The sequence below is a fragment of the Scyliorhinus torazame genome, chromosome 12, assembly GCF_047496885.1.
Source record: "Scyliorhinus torazame isolate Kashiwa2021f chromosome 12, sScyTor2.1, whole genome shotgun sequence".
Classification (NCBI taxonomy): Eukaryota; Metazoa; Chordata; class Chondrichthyes; order Carcharhiniformes; family Scyliorhinidae; genus Scyliorhinus; species Scyliorhinus torazame.
The window spans coordinates 84,811,462-84,829,942 of record NC_092718.1 but is presented as its reverse complement, the minus strand read 5'-3'; the positions used below and the strand labels follow the sequence as shown (position 1 = coordinate 84,829,942).

Below are 18,481 nucleotides of genomic sequence, written 5' to 3'. Positions count from 1 at the left end.
AACACATATATAGACAAATTCAAAGATGCCAAACAATGCTTGGAATGCGACCATTAGCAGGTGATTACATTTTTACAGATCCAGAGATGGGGTAACCCCAGGTTAAACAGGTGTGAATTGCCTCAAGCCAGGACAGTTGGTAGGATTGCGCAGGCCAGATGGTGGGGGATGAATGTAATGCGACATGAATCCCAGGTCCCGGTTGAGGCCGCACTCATGTGTGCGGAACTTGGCTATAAGTTTCTGCTCGGCGATCCACATCATGGCTTAATCTCAATATGTAGACAATATGGGCTGGATTCTCTGCTGCCCCGTGCCGAAATAGCGTTTGGAGCGGGGGTGGAGAATCATCATTCACGACTGAATCGCGCCTTGTGCCGCTCTGGCGATTCTCCGGGACCCGGAGAATCGCTCGTCCGTGAATCATACCACGCAGCTGGGGGGACATTGCCAGAGGCCCTCCCAACGATACTCCGCTCCCGACTGGCCGTTTTCCCGATGGCGTGGTTCTAACAACGTATGGCCGGCCGGGACTCTCCCGCGGCGGCTGCGGACTCAGTCCATAGCCTCCCTGGTGTAGGGGGGGATCCAGCACTGCGGGGGATGATGGGGCCGGTCAGATGCAGGGGCATGGGGCCGATCGGGGGGACCTTGATTCTTTGTGATGATCTGCGGTCCAAGTTCGCCATGGCGCTCGTCAAGGCCGTCGCCGTGCGCATGCGCGGACTCAGGACCGGACGTGCGGGGGTCCGTATCCACAGCCAAAGCTGCGTGAACCTCCCCGGATCCCTGCTAGTCCTCTGCAGTTAAGTGAATCACAATACCTGTGCAGTCATCAAAGGCTCAGTGTGGAGCATGTCTCTCTCTCCCTTTCTTTTGCCCTCGCCCTCTCTATCACACTCTCTTTCTGAGCCAGAAAACTGAGAGTTTCATTCATATTCAAATGCGTGTTCAAAGTCGGCATTCAGCAGAGGCAGAACCGAGGGAAGTCGACATTGATGAAGTGTCAGTACCAAGGCAGCGTCGCACTGTCGGAGGGTCAGTACTGAGGGAGCACTGCACTGTTAGAGGGTTAGTACTAAGGGAGCACTGCATTGTTCGAGGGTCCGTACTGAAGGAGTGATGCACTGTTGGACAGTCAGTACCGAGGAAATGTTACACTGTTGGGGGTTCATTACTGAGGGAGTGCTGCACCATCGGGGAGTCAATACTGAGGGAGCACTGCATTGTTAGAGGGTCAGCACTGAAGCAGGTCAGTACTAAGGGAGTGCTGCACTATCAGAGGATCAGTACTAAGGGAGTGCTGCATTGTGAGAGGGTTAGTACTGAAGGAGTGCTGCACTGTAGGAGGTTAAGTACTGATGGAGTGCCACACTCTCGGAGAGTCAATACTAAGGGAGTGCTGTGCTGTCAGAGAGTCAGTACTGAGGGAGTGCTGCACTGTCAGAGTCAGTACTGAGGGAGTGCTGCATTGTTCAGGGTCAGTACTGAAGGAGTGCTGCAGAGTTGGACAGTCAGTGCTACACTGTTGGGGGCCATTACTGAGGGAGTGCTGCACTGCCTGAAAGTCATTACTGAGGGAGTGCTGCACTGTCAGAGGGTCAATACTGAGCTATGCTTTCAGAGAGTCAGTACTGAGGGAGTGCTGCATTGTTAGAGGGTCAGCATTGAAGGAGTGCTGTACTGTTGGAAGGTCAGTGCTGAAGGAGTGCTACACTGTCGGAGAGTCAATACTGAGGGAATGCTGCACTGTTAGAGGGTCGGTAATGAGTGAGCGTTGCACAGTCAGCGAGTCAGTACTGAGGGAGTGCTGCAATGTCCAATGGTCAGTACTGAGGGAAAACTGCATTTTAGGCGGGTCAATACTGAGGGAGTGTTGCACCGTTGTAGTGTCAATACTGAGGAGTCATAAAATCTCCCCTGTCCACTATTTAGAAGTAGATCACGGGGAAGTTCTCCCCGATTTACTGGGACCAAAATTGATCCTCAACCAACATCATTAAACCAGCACACAGGCAGAAAGACAGATAGAAACAGAGAGAGACATTTTGAGAGAGACAAAGAGAATGACTGACCGAGACAAAGAGAGACATGGAGAAAGAGAGAGATATTGAGAGAGACATAGAAAGACAAGAAAAAGGATTCACTGAGCCATGACTGTCACAGCGTGGCTACACAATAATTTAACCCGATAGCTGCAAGTGAATGATGTGAGAATGTCTTCTGTTTCCTTTTCTCTGCAGGCTAATCAGAACATTCTGCTTACTGAACCCCGGAACACAACAGGAGACACACCTGGAGAGGAGGGTGGCACCTGCTCCCCAGGATGTCTCTGAACGTCCAATGGGAGGTGATGCTGAATGTGGGAACGCCGACAAACCTGACGACCTTCTCTATGCGAGCATCAACTTCTCGAAGCTGCCCAGTGGTGACAGGACTGTTCACAGGGAAGAGGAGACGGAATACGCACAGATCAGATTCCAGCAGAACTGAGTGTGAAACAGGGAGACGGGGTGTGGGGTGTATGGTGCCAGTTTGCTCAAATAGTAATGAACAAAAATATGATGTTGCGCAACTTTTTTTTTTAGTTCTGAACGTACTTTCTGAATGCTGCACTTTCCCCCTGCTGTCAAAGATTGCAAGAAACTTATGAATTGGGTATAATTTTACATCTATTAGTACAAGCGATTAAAATGCTCAGACAGGAACTTCCGGCGGCAACATGTAAAAGAAAATCGTTCATCAGGTAGCTCCCGCTACAGTCCTTGGTTTTTGGTCCTTTTCACCCGATTTCCGGGAGTAATTGGACAAAATCGTCCCATTTGAGAGCCTTTTGTGGAAGGATGTAAAAAGACACAAAAAATAATATTGGGAAGAAAGGTGTGAGCGAACTGAGCAAGGTGTGGAGTTCAGCGGGATCGAAGATGTCAGAGGCAAGCTTGTTGGGTGGGGCCGCACCTATTACAATGGACAGGCTGACGGAGGTAATGCTGTCAAATTCGAATGGAGGTTTGGTAAGAATTTAGAGAGGCATGGGAAGGGGATGCTGGAGAACCTCAAAAAGTCGGTGGATGATGAACTGGTCCCGATAAGGGAGGTATTGGGGAAGACCTCAAGAGGACAGTGCAGGAGCATGGTGAGGTGCTGAAGGGGCGGAGGAGACGCTATCACAACACAGTTGGCCTCGTTGGATGCTGAGCTGCGGAGGGTGGAGGAAAGGACAAAGACCTGAGGGCTACGGTTGAAGACCTGGAGATTAGGTCGAGGCGGCAGAACCTCAGGATCGTGGGGTTGCCTGAGGGGGTGGAAGGTCCAAGGCTAACTTAATATTTTGAGGCAATGTTTACGAAGCCAATGGGGGAGGTGGAACAGGTCCCCTCCATCGAGCTGGATCTGGCCCACGGTTGCTTTGGGCGAAAACACGAACCATCACGAGTGGGGATAGCAGTTTTCAAAAGTGGTGTGCGGTTTGGTGTGATGTACCCGGTGAGACTGAGGGTTAAGCATAATGGCGAGGACCATTTCCTCATGGTGGCAGTGGAAGCGGAGGTGTTTATTAAAGCTCAAGGACTTGGACTGAGTGGGTTTGAAAGGGACTTTGCTGATGGTTGGGGCGGGTTTCAATGGGGACGTTACAAAGAACAATACAGCACAGGAACAGGCCAGCCCTCCAAGCCTGTACTGGTCATAATACCAACCTTGGCCAAAACCCTCAGCACATCCTTGTGCCATATTCCTCTATATCCATCCTATCCATGGATTTGTGAATATGCCTTTTGAACGCCGTTAATGTATTTGCCTCCACAACCTCCCCTGGCAACGTGTGCCAGGCACTCACCACCTTCTGAGTAAAAAAACCTGCCTCGCACATCTCCTCAAAACTTTGCCCCATGGACCTTAAACCTATGCCCCCTGGTGGCTGGCCCCTCCACCCTGGGAAAAAGTGCCTGCCCATCCACTCTATCCATGCCCCTCATAATCTTGTGGACCTCTATCAGGTCACCCCTCAACCTCCGTCTTTCTAATTAAAACAATCTGAGTCTATTCAGTCTCTACGCATAGCTAACACGCTCCAGACCAGGCAACATCCTGGTAAACCTCGTCTGCATCCTCTCCAAAGCCTCCATATCCTTCTGGTACTTTGGCAACCAGAATTGTGCGCATTATTCCAACTGCGGCCTTACCAAAGTTCTATACAACTGTAGCATGACTTGCCAGTTTTTATACTAGATGCCCCATCCAAGGGCGGCAAGCATTCCGTATGCTTTCTTGACTACCTTGTTCACTTGTGTTGCCACCTTCAAAAATCTGTGAGCCTGCACGCCCAGATCTCTTTGACTTTCTATATTCCTAAAAGTTTTGCCATTTACGGTGTATTTCCCCTCTATTTTAGACTTACCAAAAATGCATTATGTTGTTGTAAAGATGTGTGTTTTTTCTTATTTCTCCCTTGTTCTCTTTTTTGGATTTTTTGTAGTTACTATTAATTGAAATTGGTGAATTTTGTTTGGGGATTTTCTCTTTGCTGTTGTGTTTTCCATTCTTTTGGTGGGTGTTTGTGGTTTGGAGGGTGCATTTGGCTGGGGGTGAGGGGAGTTGAGTGGATTCAGGGTTGAGGGAGTGGGTGGGGGAGTTCGGCTCTTAGTTGTGGTAGTTGGGGTTTTGGTTTCTTTCAGTGGTTGTTTATTTGGGCGGTGTGGGCTCTGGCGGGTGAGGGGAGGGCTACCTTACCAGCAGGCTGAGGTTGGCTGGTGAACGGGGGCGAGGGACTGTGGCCTGCTGGATCCGTTTACGTAGGTTTTGATGAGTGAATGGCGGCCGGGGGGGGGGGGGGGGGGGGGCGGGGGGGCGGGGGGAGAGAGGTGTCGGTTCGAGATGAAGTGGCTGGGGGATTTCTGGGATGGGGTAGAGTTCTGACGGTGACTGGGGGTTGTTCTTTATTCCATCTAGTTGGTGGGGCTGCCTGCTATCTTGGGTGGCATCTGTTTTCAAGAGCATGGGGCATGGAGGGGCAAGCCCCTCACAGTGGAAATAGCAGGTTTGAAGGTGTGGGGGTGGGGGGGGGTGAGAGACCCCCAATTCGATTGGCTACATGGAAGGTGTGGGGTTTGGGAGGCCCAGTTAATCAGGCGAGAGTTTTCTCTCGCTTGAAGAGTTTGAGGGCCGATGTGGTGCTTTTGCAGGAGCTCCATCTGCAGATGAAGGACCAGCTGAGTCTCTGCAGGGATTGGGCGAGCCAGAGTACTGCTCTGGGGTCCCAGATTCAAATCCTGGCACTGGAGATGGTGAAATTTGAATTCATTAAAAATATGGAATTTAAAAATGCCTAGTCATGACCATGAAACCATTGTCGATGGTGGCAAAAACCCATCTGATCACTAGTGTCCTTTAGGGAAGGAAATCTGCCGTCCTTACCTGGTCTGGCCGACGTGTGACGCCAGACCCACAGCAATGTGGTTGACACTGAACTGCCCCTCAAGGGCAATTAGGGATGGGCAATAAATTCTGGCACAGCCTGCGATGCCCACATCCCATGTACAAATAAAAAATATATACTTTTTTATGCACAAAACAAATCGGGGCCAGAATTCTCCCCTACCCAGCGGGGCGGGGGATCCTGGCGGGATGGAGTGGCGGGAACCACTCCGGCGTTGGGTCGCCCCAAAGGTGCGGATTTCTCTGCACCTTTCGGGGCCAAGCCCTCACCTTGAGGGGCCGGAGTGGTTCGCGCGCCTCCAGCCGGCGGGAAAGGCTTTTGGCACCATGCCAGCCGGGGCCGAAAGGACTTCGCTGGGCGGCGGAAGTCCGCGCATGCGCGGGAGCGTCGGCGGCTGCTGATGCGCAGGGGGGTGTCACTTCCGCATCGGCCATCGTGGAGGCTGTGGCTGAGGCGGAAGGAAAAGAGTGCCCCCATGGCACAGGCCCGCCCGCGGATCGGTGGGCCCCGATCGCAGGCCATGCCATCGTGGGGGCACCCCCCGGGGCCAGATCGCCCCTCGCACCCCCCAGGACCCTGGAGCCCGCCCGCGCCGCTAGTCCGCCGGTAAGGTAGGTGGTTTGATTCACGCCGGCGTGACTGGCATGACAGCAGCGGGACTTCGGCCAATCGAGGGCCGGAAAATCGCCGGGGGGGCCCCGCCGACCGGCTCGGCGCGATTCCCGGCCCCGCCGAATTTTCGGGGCCGGAGAATTCGGCGGCTGGCGGGGGCGGGATTCACGCCGTCCCCCGGTGATTCTCCAATCCGGCGGGGGCGTCGGAGAATCCCGCCCCTGATTCCCACAATGGGTGATATGATGGCACTGCTGAAGTGTTTTGGGGATTTTTCAGGGTATAAATTGAATTGGAAGAAAAGTGAGTGTTTTAAGGTCACTCTGCCGGGGAGGGGAGCCAATCTGTGGCTGTCATTGTTCCATGTAACACGTTCCCATTTTAAATATATGAGGGCGCAGGTAACTCTGGATTGGGCCCGGCTTTGGAAGTTCAATTTTACGAGACTGATGAGTAGGGTTAAGTCTGACTTACAGAGGCGGGATAATCTCCCACCGTTATTAGTGGGCAGAATTCAGTCGGTAAAGATGAATATTTTGCCATGGTTTCTCTTTCTGTTCCAGTGTTTGCCGGATTTTCTGCCAAAATCCGTTTTTGGGGGAGTGGAGATACTGATTTTGTCTGTTATATGGGCGGGTAAATTGACGAGGATCTGGACGACAGTCCTTCAGAGGGACCAGCAGTCAGAGGGCTTCAGTCTGCGGGCTTCAGTCAGAGGGCTTCAATCAGAGGGCTTCAGTCAGAGGGCTTGGCACTGCCGAACGTGACGTCATTTCTGGGTGACAAATGCTGCAAAGATGCTCGGGTGGTGTGGGGATCCTGAGGCTGTATGGGTGCGGGTGGAGTTGGGGTCATGTCGGGGTTAAGGGAGGCAGCAACAGCCTCACTGCTGTTTTCTCCGAGGAAGCATTCACTGAACTCGGTGGTGGCCTCCGTACCGAAGAGATGGAGACAGTTTCGGCAGCACTTTAATTTGGGCATCGAAGTTGGCAACGATTTGTGCGAAACACATGTTTGAGCCGACGAGGTTGGACGCTAGGTTTAGGAGATGGAAGGAGAAGAGGGTGGAAGGGATGAGGGGCTTGTTTTTAAAGGGACGATCGGCGAGCTTGGAGGAGTTGTTGGAGAAATTTGGGCTTTCCAGTGTTCGCAATTTCACGAAAAAGCTCTTTCCGACATTCCCGGGGGCTCCGCCGTCCTTGCTGTTGGGAAAAGTTTTGTCGCTGGCAGGGATGGACGGGGGAAGTAGGTCAGCGATTTATGGCAGAATCACGGCGGAGGATGCAGTGTCTGTGGAAGCGGTTCAGGCAGAGTGGGAGGAAGAGTTGGGGTCACAGCAGGAGGATGGTGTGTGGCTCTGAGTAGGGGGAATGCAACACCGTCATGTGCGAGGTTAGGGTAAAGATAGTTGAAGGTAATGCACAGGGACAATTTGATCAGAATGAGCAGGTTGCTCGCAGGAGTGAAGGATCAGTGTGAGCGATGTGTGAGGGGGCCGGTTAACCATGTGCACATGTTTTTTTAATTTGTGTATGGGATGTGGGCGTTGCTGGCTGGGCCAGCATTTATTGCCCATCCCCGAGGCCATTTAATAATAATAATCTTTATTGTCACAAGTAGGCTAACATTAACACTGTAATGAAGTTACTCTGAAAGTCCCGTAGTCGCAACATTCCGGCGCCTGTTCGGGGACACAGAGGGAGAATTCAGAATGTCCAATTCACCCAACAGCACGTCTTTCAGGACTTGTGGGAAGAAACCAGAGCACCCGGAGGAAACCCACACAGACATAGGGAGAACGTGCAGACTCCGCACAGACAGTGACCCAAGCCGGGAATCGAACCTGGGACCCTGCAGCTGTGAAGCAACAGTGCTACCCATTGTGCTACTGTGCTGCCCACATTTAAGAGTCAACCACATGTGGCTCTCGAGTCACACGTAGGCCAGACCAGGTAAGGTAAGGAGGAGAGATTTCCTTCCCTAAAGGAAGTGAACAAGATGGGTTTTCACAACAACCGACAATGGTTTCATGGTCACCTTTGGACTTTTAATTCCAGATTTTTATTGAATTCAAATTTCCCCAGCTGCCATGGTGGGATTCGAAAGTGGGACCCCAGAGGGACCCCAGAGCAGTACTCTGGGTGTTTGGATTACTAGTCCAATGACACTGGACTGCTGGATTACGAGTCTAATGATAATACCACTAAATCACTGCCTCCCCGGTTCTGGTCATGTCCGAAACTCACGGTTCTGGTCTCCTTCTTTCGCACCATGTCAGCGATTCTACAAATTGATCTGAAGCCGTGTCCCTTAGGGGCCATATTTGGGGTGTCAGACCTGCCGGAGCTGTAGACGGGTGGGGGCTGAAGTTTTGGCCTTCGCATCGCTGATTGTTCGAAGGCGGATGCTGTTGGGCTGGTGGTTGGCTTCTCCACCCAGTGCCTCAGTATCCCAGTTTATCACATATATGGTTAAAGTCGGTGTTGTCTCACCAGCCCCTAACTTCATGCAAATTAACATAAGGTTATGTCCTGCCTGCACCTGGAGACCTTGAGCTATTGTGTGAAGCTGTTAACAGCGGCTGTTAAAATACTCCCCAGAAATACCCACATCATGGGCAGGATTCTCCAACCCCCCGCCGGGTCGGAGAATCGCCAGGGGGCGGCGTGCATCCCGCCCCGCCGCTCCGACGCCCGCTGCCGAACTCTCCAGCGCCGGATTTCGGGCGGGGGTGGGGATCGGGCCGTGCCAGTCGGCGGCCGTTGGCAGCGGCCCCCCGGCAATTCTCCGGGCCCCGATGGGCCGAGTGGCCGCCCGTTTTCGGCCAGTCCCGCCATCGTGGATTAGACATGGTCCATCCCGGTGCGACTTGGCTTGGAGGGCAGTTAGCGGGGCCCTCGGGGGGGGGGGAGGGGGGGCACGGGGGGTCCAGCCCTGGGGGAGGGGGCCACGGTGGCCTGGCCCGCGATCGGGGCCCACCGATCTGCGGGCGGGCCTGTGCCGTGGGGGCACTCTTTCCCTCTGTGCCGGCCTCTGTAAGGCTCGGCGATAGCCGGCGCGGAGAAGAAACCCCCTGCGCATGCGCAGGAAACACTCCAGTGGTTCTGTGCATGCGTCAGAACACGCTGGCAGTCCTGCGCATGCGTCAACTCGCGCCGGCCAGCGGAGGCCATTCGGCGCCGTTTGGCGTGGCGCCAACCCCTCCAGCGCTGGCCTAGCCCCCGGAAGTGCGGGGGATTCCGCAACTTCCGGGCAGCCCGACGCCGGAGTGGTTCACGCCGCTCTTTGGCGTCGGTACAGGCCGCCCCGCCGGGGGGAGGAGAATCCCGGCCCTGATTCTCATTCAATGAGGCTGTTCACACAGTTTGTAACTTAACCCAGCTAATGATTGTTCAGCAATGTGGCTAGTTCAGCTGAAAGCCAGTTTGTGTCCCTTCTGATATTAGTCATTCTTAGGTTACAGAAAAACAAGCATTGTGTATACACTATCCATTCCTACTAATTGCCTCTTATACAGGCATCTAAGCCAATGAGTATCTTTTGTCTAAAAAGCTTCTTTCTATTTTGCAACATAGCTAATTATCCGGCATACATTTTAAAACGCAAAATGTTCCCACCACAATGGCACCATGTTGGAGTTTGTGAAACTGGCGGAGGATGATTCTTTGAATGCGGTGGGACCCTATCTGGGAGGGAGGTGAGGGGATGAGAGCAGAGATGCGGCAGGTGGGTCGGACACAATTGAGAGCCCTGTCGACCATAGTGGGTGGGAAACCACGATTAAGGAAGAATGAAGATATGTCAGCAGCACCATTTTAGAAAGTGGCATTATCGGATCAGATGCGACGGAGGCGAAGAAACCGGGAGAATTGGATGGAGTCCTTACAGGATGTGGGGTGTGAAGAGCTGTAGTCAAGGTAGTGTGGTAATCAATGAATTTGTAATGGACATTAGTTCATAGTCTACTCCCAGAAATTGAAATAGAAAGGCCAAAGAAGGGTCGGGAAGTGTCGGAGATGAATCATGTGAGGGTAATAGAGGGGTGGAAATTGGAAGCGAAATTGATCATTTTTTCCAGGTCCAGATGGGAACATGACACATCACCGAAACAGTCATCGATGTGTTGATATAAGAGGTGTGGGATGGGGTCAGAGTAGGGCTGGAACAGGGAATGTTCCACATACCCCATAAAGAGACAGGCAAAACTGAGACCCATACGGGTACCTATAGCCACACCTTTGGTTTGGAGGAAATGAGACATGTTAAAGGAGAAATTGTTCAGCGAGAGGATAGGTTCAGCCAGGCGGAGGAGAGTGGTGGCTGATGGGGATTGTTCGGGCCTCTATTCGAGAAAGAAGCAGAGAGCTCTCAGACCATCCTGGGGGTGAATGGAGGTATCGACGGATTGGACATCCATGGTAAGGAAATGTTGAATAGGCTGTCGATATGACCGGGTGACATGCATCCAAGAATATTGAAGGAAGTGAGAAGTGAGAGTGGAAGAGTTGGTTAGGGCCGGGGAACTGGAAGTTGTGATTTGATGGAGGGCATCGGAAGAATTACGAATGTAGGTGGGTAAGGACTGAATAAGAGGAGAGTGTATGGAGTTAAGATAGGAAACAATGAATTTGGTGGGGCAAAAACAGGCTGACACAGTCACAATCTCACCTATTTGTCCTCATAACTGAAGTTTCTCCTTCGTGAACCACTCTTGTAAGCCTCTAATACATTCTCCAATTCGTTCACATCCTTCCTTTTTTTGTTTAATTTTTCCAATTGAGGGACAATTTAGCCTGGCCAATCCACCTACCCTGCACATCTTTGGGATGTGGGGGTGAGACCCTTCCAGACACTGGGAGAATGTGCATACTCCAAACAGACAGTGACCCGGGGGCAGGATTTAACCCCACCGGTACCACACCCCCACCCTCGGGTTTCCCAGCGGTGTGGAGTGGCTTCAGTGGGAAATCCTATTGACAGCGGCGGTAACAGAGAATCCCGTCACCAGTGAACAGCTCACCATCGGGAAACACGTGGATGGGGCACCTCAAATATCACCCGCTTATTAATCAAGATCGTAACCCCCCTAGTCTTTCTTTCCAGCCCTGAGTGTAAGACCTGACTGACCCTGCCTTTCCTAAATCTAACCTGGTCCACAATTCTAAGGTGCGTCTCCTGCAGCATTGCCAGATCCGCCTTCAGTCCCCTCAGGTGCGCGAACACATGCGCCCTCCTAACCGGCCCATTTAACACTCGAACATTCTCGGTGATCAGTCTAGTTGGAGGGCCAAGTGCACCCCCCCCCCCCCCCCTCCGCCGATCAGCCATCCCCTTTCTTGGCCCCGCCTCCAGCCCATGCGCCACGCCTCCTCCGGCCCGTGCCACGGCAGCCTCCGCCACAGACCTCCTATCTGTCCCTCAACCGAAGTCCCTCCCTTGTCAGCAGAACAACTACACCGACACCCAAACAAGCACGTCTCCATCCCACAAAAGTGCACATCAAAGAAAAAGACATTGCCAACATCCACCAAAAAGAAAACCCGAAAACGAAAAAACTTTTCCCCCCCCCTTCTTAAACAGAACTCAAAAACAGAAGAGAATTTTTTTTTAAAAAAGAGACCGAATATAAGGCAACAAGTTACATCAAAGTTCGAGAATTCTCAGCCCCCCACTAGTCCTTTTCTTTTCGCGAAGTCCAGCGCGTCTTTGGGCGACTCAAAATAATGATGCTGGTCCTCAAATGTGACCCAGAGATGAGCCGGATACAGCAGTCCAAACTTCACCTGTTTCTTGAAGAAGATTGACTTAACTTGGTTGAAGCCTACCCTTTTCCTAGCCACCGCCACACTCAGGTCCTGGTACACCCGCAGGATACTGTTGTCCCACTTACAGCTCTGCATTTGCTTGGCCCACTGAAGAATACATTCCTTGTCCAGGAACCTGTGGAATCTCACCAACATTGCCCTCTGAGGGTCCCCCGCTCGCGGCTTCCTCGCAAGCGCTCTCTATGCCCTGTCCACCTCCAAGGGTCGGGAGAATGTCCCCTCCCCCAGCAGCTTTTCAAACAAACCAGCTCCGTATGCCCCAGCATCAGTCCCTCAGACCGCTCCGGGAACCCGACAATTCTTAAGTTCTGCTGATGGGACCTACTCTCTAGGTCCTCCACCTTCTCCAGAAGCCTTTTCTGCTGGTCCCGCAGCATCCCCACCTCCAGCTCTACCGAAGTTTGATGCCCCTCCTGCTCAGCCAACACCTTCTCAACCTTCTGGATCGCCCGATCCTGGGCGTCCAGCCTGTGCTCCAGCCGATCATATCGACTCTTTAATCGGGTCCAGGCAGTCCCGTTTCTGCTTCGCAAAGCCGTCCTGGATGACCTGCATCAACTGCTCCGTTGATCGCTGGGCCGACACCCCAGGGGTCCGGTCCTCGGCCTTGCTGTCTCCTGCTGCAGCTTCAGCCCAGCCCTCGCCTGTCTTCCTATTTCTGCCTTTTCGTGCACTTCTGGTTCTTTTCTCCATACACCGATACGTGGAAACGGTGCCCAATTGCCATAGCCTTCAAATTCCCCATTTAAAACCGGAAAAAAGTCCGGGGGAAAGGTCCAAAAGTCCGACCAGAGCGGGATCCACCAAATGTGTGACTTACTCCTTCATAGACGCCACCAGAGGCCTCCAGACTACTGATGTATGATGAACTATAAAACTCTACACCTTCACTCCCAACGACACTGTTACAGATATATACAGATTCGTACGCATGACACAAGTTACAAAATCTATCTTTTATTCGAATGTTCAAAGTCAGTACACAATCCATGGAAACATACCATATTCTGAAATAATTTGTCAGATGTCACCCAAAACAACGCCTACGGCTTTCTCATCAATTTCCCCAGACCCTTGTCATACCATGAGCCCGTTTGTCTCACTGAGATTCTCTGTTGCGAGTCCGCCCCGCTACCACTGCTAGCGGGATGGAGAATTTTACACGCAGCCACATCACCCATTCATTACAGCGAGAACCGGAGAATCCTGCTGCCGTGAACAGATGGAGAATGCTGCCCTCTGTCTTTCACACAAGGGTTTCCAAACTGTGCTCTCAAATCTTCTCCAAAATGGCATTTTCTCTCTGATGTCGTTACCAAGGATCCTCCTCCAGGGCTTTCAACATCTTTTCGGTGTTTCTCTTCTCTGGAGCGCAATCCATCAACACCCCCTTTTCCTTCATAAAACTATCTGGATCACAAATTGTATTGTCAGTCACCATTATTAATTGACCTGACCCAGTAGGCGGGATTCTCCTGAATTGGCGCGATGGCCCGACACCGGCGTAAAAACGGCACGAACCACTCCGGCGTCGGGCTGACCGGAAGTAGCGGAATCCTCCGCACTTCCAGGGGCTAGGCCGGCGACGGAGGGGTTGGCGGCGTGCCAACCGGCGGCGAAGCGACTGCGCGAGTTAGCGCATGCGCAGAACCGCTGCCGTGGTTCAGCGCATGCGCAGAGCGGCCGGCGCATTCTGGCGCATGAGCAGGGGGGTGTCTTCTCCGCACCAGCCCCTGTAGGGCTCCGCCATGGAAGAAGTGCCCCCAGGACACAGGCCCGCCGGCAGATCGGTGGGCCCCGGTCGCAGGCCAGGCAATCGTGGGGCCCCCCAGGGTCGGATCCCCCCGTGCCCCCCCCCCCCCCCCCCCCCCCCCCCCCCCGAGGACCGCACCAGCCAACTTACCTGCCAGGTCCCACCGTATGGGACCATGTCCAATTCACGCCTTGACTAAGATTGGGGAGGTGTTGGAATATGGTTTCATTAACTGACTAGTCATCCAGAGATCCAGTGCAATGTTCTCGAGATCTGGGATATCTCTTTTAATTCAGTTGCTGCACTAATATCTCAGCTATGTCTTCTTTCCTTGCCTGTATAGGTAATTCTAACAGCAAAATATCTCCCAATTTTGTTAACTGAACCTTGGTTATTTTTTGTAAACCAGTCAGGGTTACCTCGTCCATCTTCGGAAAAGTCTCATCAACTTCTGAAGCCATTTTGGATTCCAGTATGTTTAATCTACCTCACTGCTGTTGCTAACTTTTGGCTGGCTCTTAATTTGGCTCTATTTAATCACGTTTGCTGAAGAGTCGCCAGGTATCTTTCGACACCGCCACAAGGCTCAGAACCGAATGCTGATCAATGACTCGATACACCAGTTAGTAAGTTCAAAAGCAATGCTCATTTATTTACACACAGTCAAATTTACTCATGCATAAACTCTTCAAACTAAACTACCACTATTACTAAGGCCTATTCTTAGCTTCGGGCCCCCACTCAGTCAGAGGAACAATGGCCGTTGCTCGGTTCTGAGGCTGCTGGGTTGAGCTGTTTACAGGGTAGCAACTAGGAGCGTTTATCTCGTAGCGTGCGTTGACTTGGAACTTACTTGGTCTGGTGTAGCTGCTAGGCTGGTCTCTCTCTTCGCTGAGAGCCAAAGCCAAAGAAGAAAGATTCTTCCTTGGGTGATACCTCTTATATTGCAAAGGGCTTTGCGCTCTTTTGGGCGGGCTTGAACTTGGCCTCAACTAATTGGGTCTTTCCCAATCATTGGTATCAATTTTCCTCCAATAGAGGGGTGGTTCCTTGATCACTGGGCGTGTCCTGGTGACTGTCAGTCTGCTTTGTCTTAGCTTCTTCTGGCGCCGGGGAGTCTGTCCTAACATTGTGTATCTAAATGTTTCCCTTTTGTCCCCGGAGATGGCTCATTAATATGTAAATTGTTTGGTAGTTTCTGTCCTGTCTGAGCGTTTAAGGTTCTAATCAACCGACAGAGCTTGCACCTGCTTGTTTCTTAGCATTGTCCAATTTTCCCTGCAGTCTTTGCAAGTTTCCATTTTGTAATCGGGACGTGGCCATCCCAGGTGGCTACACACCCTCCTTGTGATCCTCAACGCGAAGAGTGAAGGATCACATTACCATGGCGCCTTCATCCTCTGATCTCTGGGGCACCCATGCTTAGGCTCTACACTGTCCTATCCTATGCAACACAATTTTACCAAAACCATTTTAAATACATTCATTGTCAAAAAATTCTACGGGGCGCTATGACATTAATACATGCATTACAGAAAAATAAAAAAACTGGAACCTCTAACTATTCTCATTAAACTATCCTCTTTTAAACAATCCAAAAATAATCTATACATCTTCAACTGTACAAAATAGCAGCACACAAATTTCTCTGGCCTGGCAGTCAGACACAGAGATTTGCATCTCTTTATTCCATAGAATACATTAAACAACATGGATGCTCTTTAATCCGTCCCAATGGGTTCGGGGGTCTGGTGAAATCCGAAAATGGGGGATCTAAATCTGTATACCGGGGTGCGAGAGTGATATGCTCTGTTTCGTCATTTCCTGACTCTAAACGTTTGCATGACACTGCAAAGTATCGCCAGCACTAAGAGTGTTTCAACTACATATGAGAGTGAGTACCAGGAGATAAAGTTATCACACCAGGTTGGGGTATTGCTAGGTGTTGCTTGGCTATTTATCTCGGGGTTCCGTGTATTACAGGGGTGAGAGTCATTTACGGTTTGTGTGGTAGGGGTCAGGGGGGTAGCGTCCACGCGCAACTGAAGGGATCCCGCTAAGATCCATGTGAACACGAAGGCTGTCTTCATCTTTGTCGGACTTCTTTGTCTTCCTCTGGGGTTCCTGAGTTTCCGGAGTTCTGTGAACACAAGCATAATTTCTGTTATTACCTTGCTTAAGATCTTGTATGTCTGTCTGTCTGTCCTTTACTGCCAATTTCCCTTTATAATTGCTCACCATCTGTGACTCCTCATTTAAAAAAAAACGAATATTTGGACAAGACATCTAAGAAAATACTGCCGTACTATGAGCCATCTCGCAGCCTGTGTGACTTACCATCTCAGTGTTTGAGGATGTAAATAGCAGAGGGAAGCAACCTAAGGGTTGCCAAAACCAAACAAAAGAATTTTGAACGTAACGAGCCAAAATGGGGTGCGTATGGGCGGGTATGAAATGGGTGGAATCCTCAGGTAGGACGGTGATCAATGCCGTATGTGCTCTACCCGTAGCTGACCAGAGGGGGTCCTCAGGCAGGGTAGGGACCAATGCCGTTTCTCCACTGCCTGAGCAACCGGCAAGAACAGGTAAGAATGTGGTCGTCGTGGGGGGCTGCCTCTCGAATTAGGAGAGCAACTATGAGTCGGGTTCTGTCGACAAACTAGTTCCTCTGAACTATTGTCTGGGAGAAACTTGTTCCATTAACAAGTTTCTGGGGACAAACTAGTTCCTCTGAACTATTGGTTGGGAGAAACTTGTTCCATTAACAAGTTTCTGGGGACAAACTAGTTCCTCCAACAACCATTGGGCATCAAAGGGGGTGGTGACGTGGGGCTGTGAAAAAACTTTCCGAGTTTACACACAATACTTAACGATAACACTAACGAACAAACATTCAACAAACATGGTGCAGGTTCATCAGAAAGGACACCGTATCTCTCCATCGGTTCCTTTTTCTGCATCATCTGGACACCTCACTGCTCAATAGCGAACAGGGTCGCAAAGGGATTTGTTTGGTGGGACTCAAACTCTAAGTCATCATCTTCTCCCGGCTGCCAAACTCTTGTCTGTAGTAATCGTACAAAAGCTGCTTGGGGCGAATTGGGGTCCATCTCATCATTCCGGATGAGCCTGAACGAATTGTCTCGGTGCCAGAATCATGTGTCGAGGTTGGAGCAACTATGCTTCAATCCGTAATCGTCGGGCGGTGGGTCTGGGTCAGGGGCTTTGATATAAGTGATCTCGAAGGGGTCGGTAGAATCATGCTCAGATTCGGTGGGAGTGGGGCCTGGTGCAGGGGTGTAGGCGTAACATGGTGTGATGTGGCTATCGTCATCTTGATCGCAATCACTGTCACTGTCGCTGCTGTTTTTAAAAAAATAAATGTTTTGTTAAAGTTTTTCCAATGAGCGTTTTTACATAACAAAAATAGAAATACAAATAGTAATAAAAAATAACAATAAACTTAACCCAAAGCTTACAATGAAACTACTTATACAACAGAATTTGTTGTTTAAAAACAGAACAAGGTGGGCTTTGTCTCCATGCCCAACTCACATTATATCAACAGTATCCCCCAACCTGAACCCCCCCCCCCCCCATCCCCCAGGATGCTGCTGCTGACACTTACTGCTCCCCTAGAAAGTCAAGGAAAGGTTGCCACCGCCAGGAGAACCCCATCAAGGACCCTCTCAAGGCAAACTTTATTCGCTCCAGGCTGAGGAACACCGCCATGTCGCTAACCCAGGTCTCCACACTCGGGTGTTTCGATACCCTCCACATGAACAGAATCCGTCTCCGGGCTACCAGGGAGGCAAAGGCCAGTACCTCGGCCTCTTTCGCTTCCTGCACTCCCGGATCCTCCGCCACCCCAAATATCGCTACCGCTGGGCTCGCCTTCGCCCGAGCGTCCAAAACCCTAGACATCACCCTTGCAAACCCCTGCCAGAATCCTTTAAGAGCCGAGCATGCTCAAAACATATGGGCATGATTCGCCGGACTCCCTGCACACCTCGGACACCTGTCCTCCACCCCAAAAAACCTACTCATTCTTGCCGCCGTTATATGCGCCCGATGCACCACCTTAAACTGGATTAATCCGAGCCTGGCACATGGTAAGGAGGAGTTCACCCTGCCCAGGGCATCGGCCCACAGGCCCTCATCCAGCTCCTCGCCCAGCTCCTCCTCCCACTTATCCTTCAACTCCCCCACTGAGGCTTCCTCTACCCTTGCAGCTCCTGATACATGTCCGTCACCTTCCCCTCCCCGACCCAGACGCCAGACACCACCCTATCCTGGATCCTACGTGGGGGCAGCCGCGGGAATGTCCCCACCTGTTTTCTCAGGAAGTCCCGAACCTGAAGGTACCTGAACGCATTCCCCGGGGGCAGGTCGAACCTCTCCGAACCTGGGGAGAACCGTCATCTTCACAGTCTGCACCCGTCCCGCCAAGGAAATTTGGAGCATATCCCACCTTTTAAACTCTCCCTCCATCTGCTCCATTAGCTGGGTTAAGTTGAGCCTGTGCAGGGCTTCCCAGTTCCTGGCCACTTGTATCCCCAAGTACCGAAAGCTCCTCTCCACTATCCTGAGCGGGAGCTCCCTCAGTCTCTCCTCCTGGCCCCTGCCGTGGACCACGAACAGCTCACTCTTCCCCACGTTCAACTTATACCCCGAGAACCTCCCGAAGTCCCCCAGGATCCGCATGACCTCCCCCATCCCCTCTAATGGGTCCAAAATATACAACAGAAGGTCATCCGCGTAGAGGGAGACCCGGTGCTCCTCCCCTCCGCGCACCAGCCCCCTCTAATCCCCTGAAGTCCTGAGCGCAATGGCCAACGGCACAATTGCCAGGGC

The 18,481-nt window shown here is 51.7% G+C and overlaps 1 protein-coding gene across 1 annotated transcript in view; it reads left to right on the top strand.

Moving 5' to 3' along the window:
- LOC140386531 (B-cell receptor CD22-like) overlaps window positions 1–4,580 on the top strand; it is a 118,963-nt gene extending 114,383 nt beyond the window's left edge. Inside the window, 2 exon segments of the mRNA XM_072468939.1 lie at window positions 2,244–2,309; window positions 2,311–4,580. Of these exon segments, the coding sequence (XP_072325040.1) occupies window positions 2,244–2,309; window positions 2,311–2,493 (249 nt within the window). The 3' untranslated portion in view covers window positions 2,494–4,580.
- The last annotated feature ends 13,901 nt before the right edge of the window (window positions 4,581–18,481 follow it).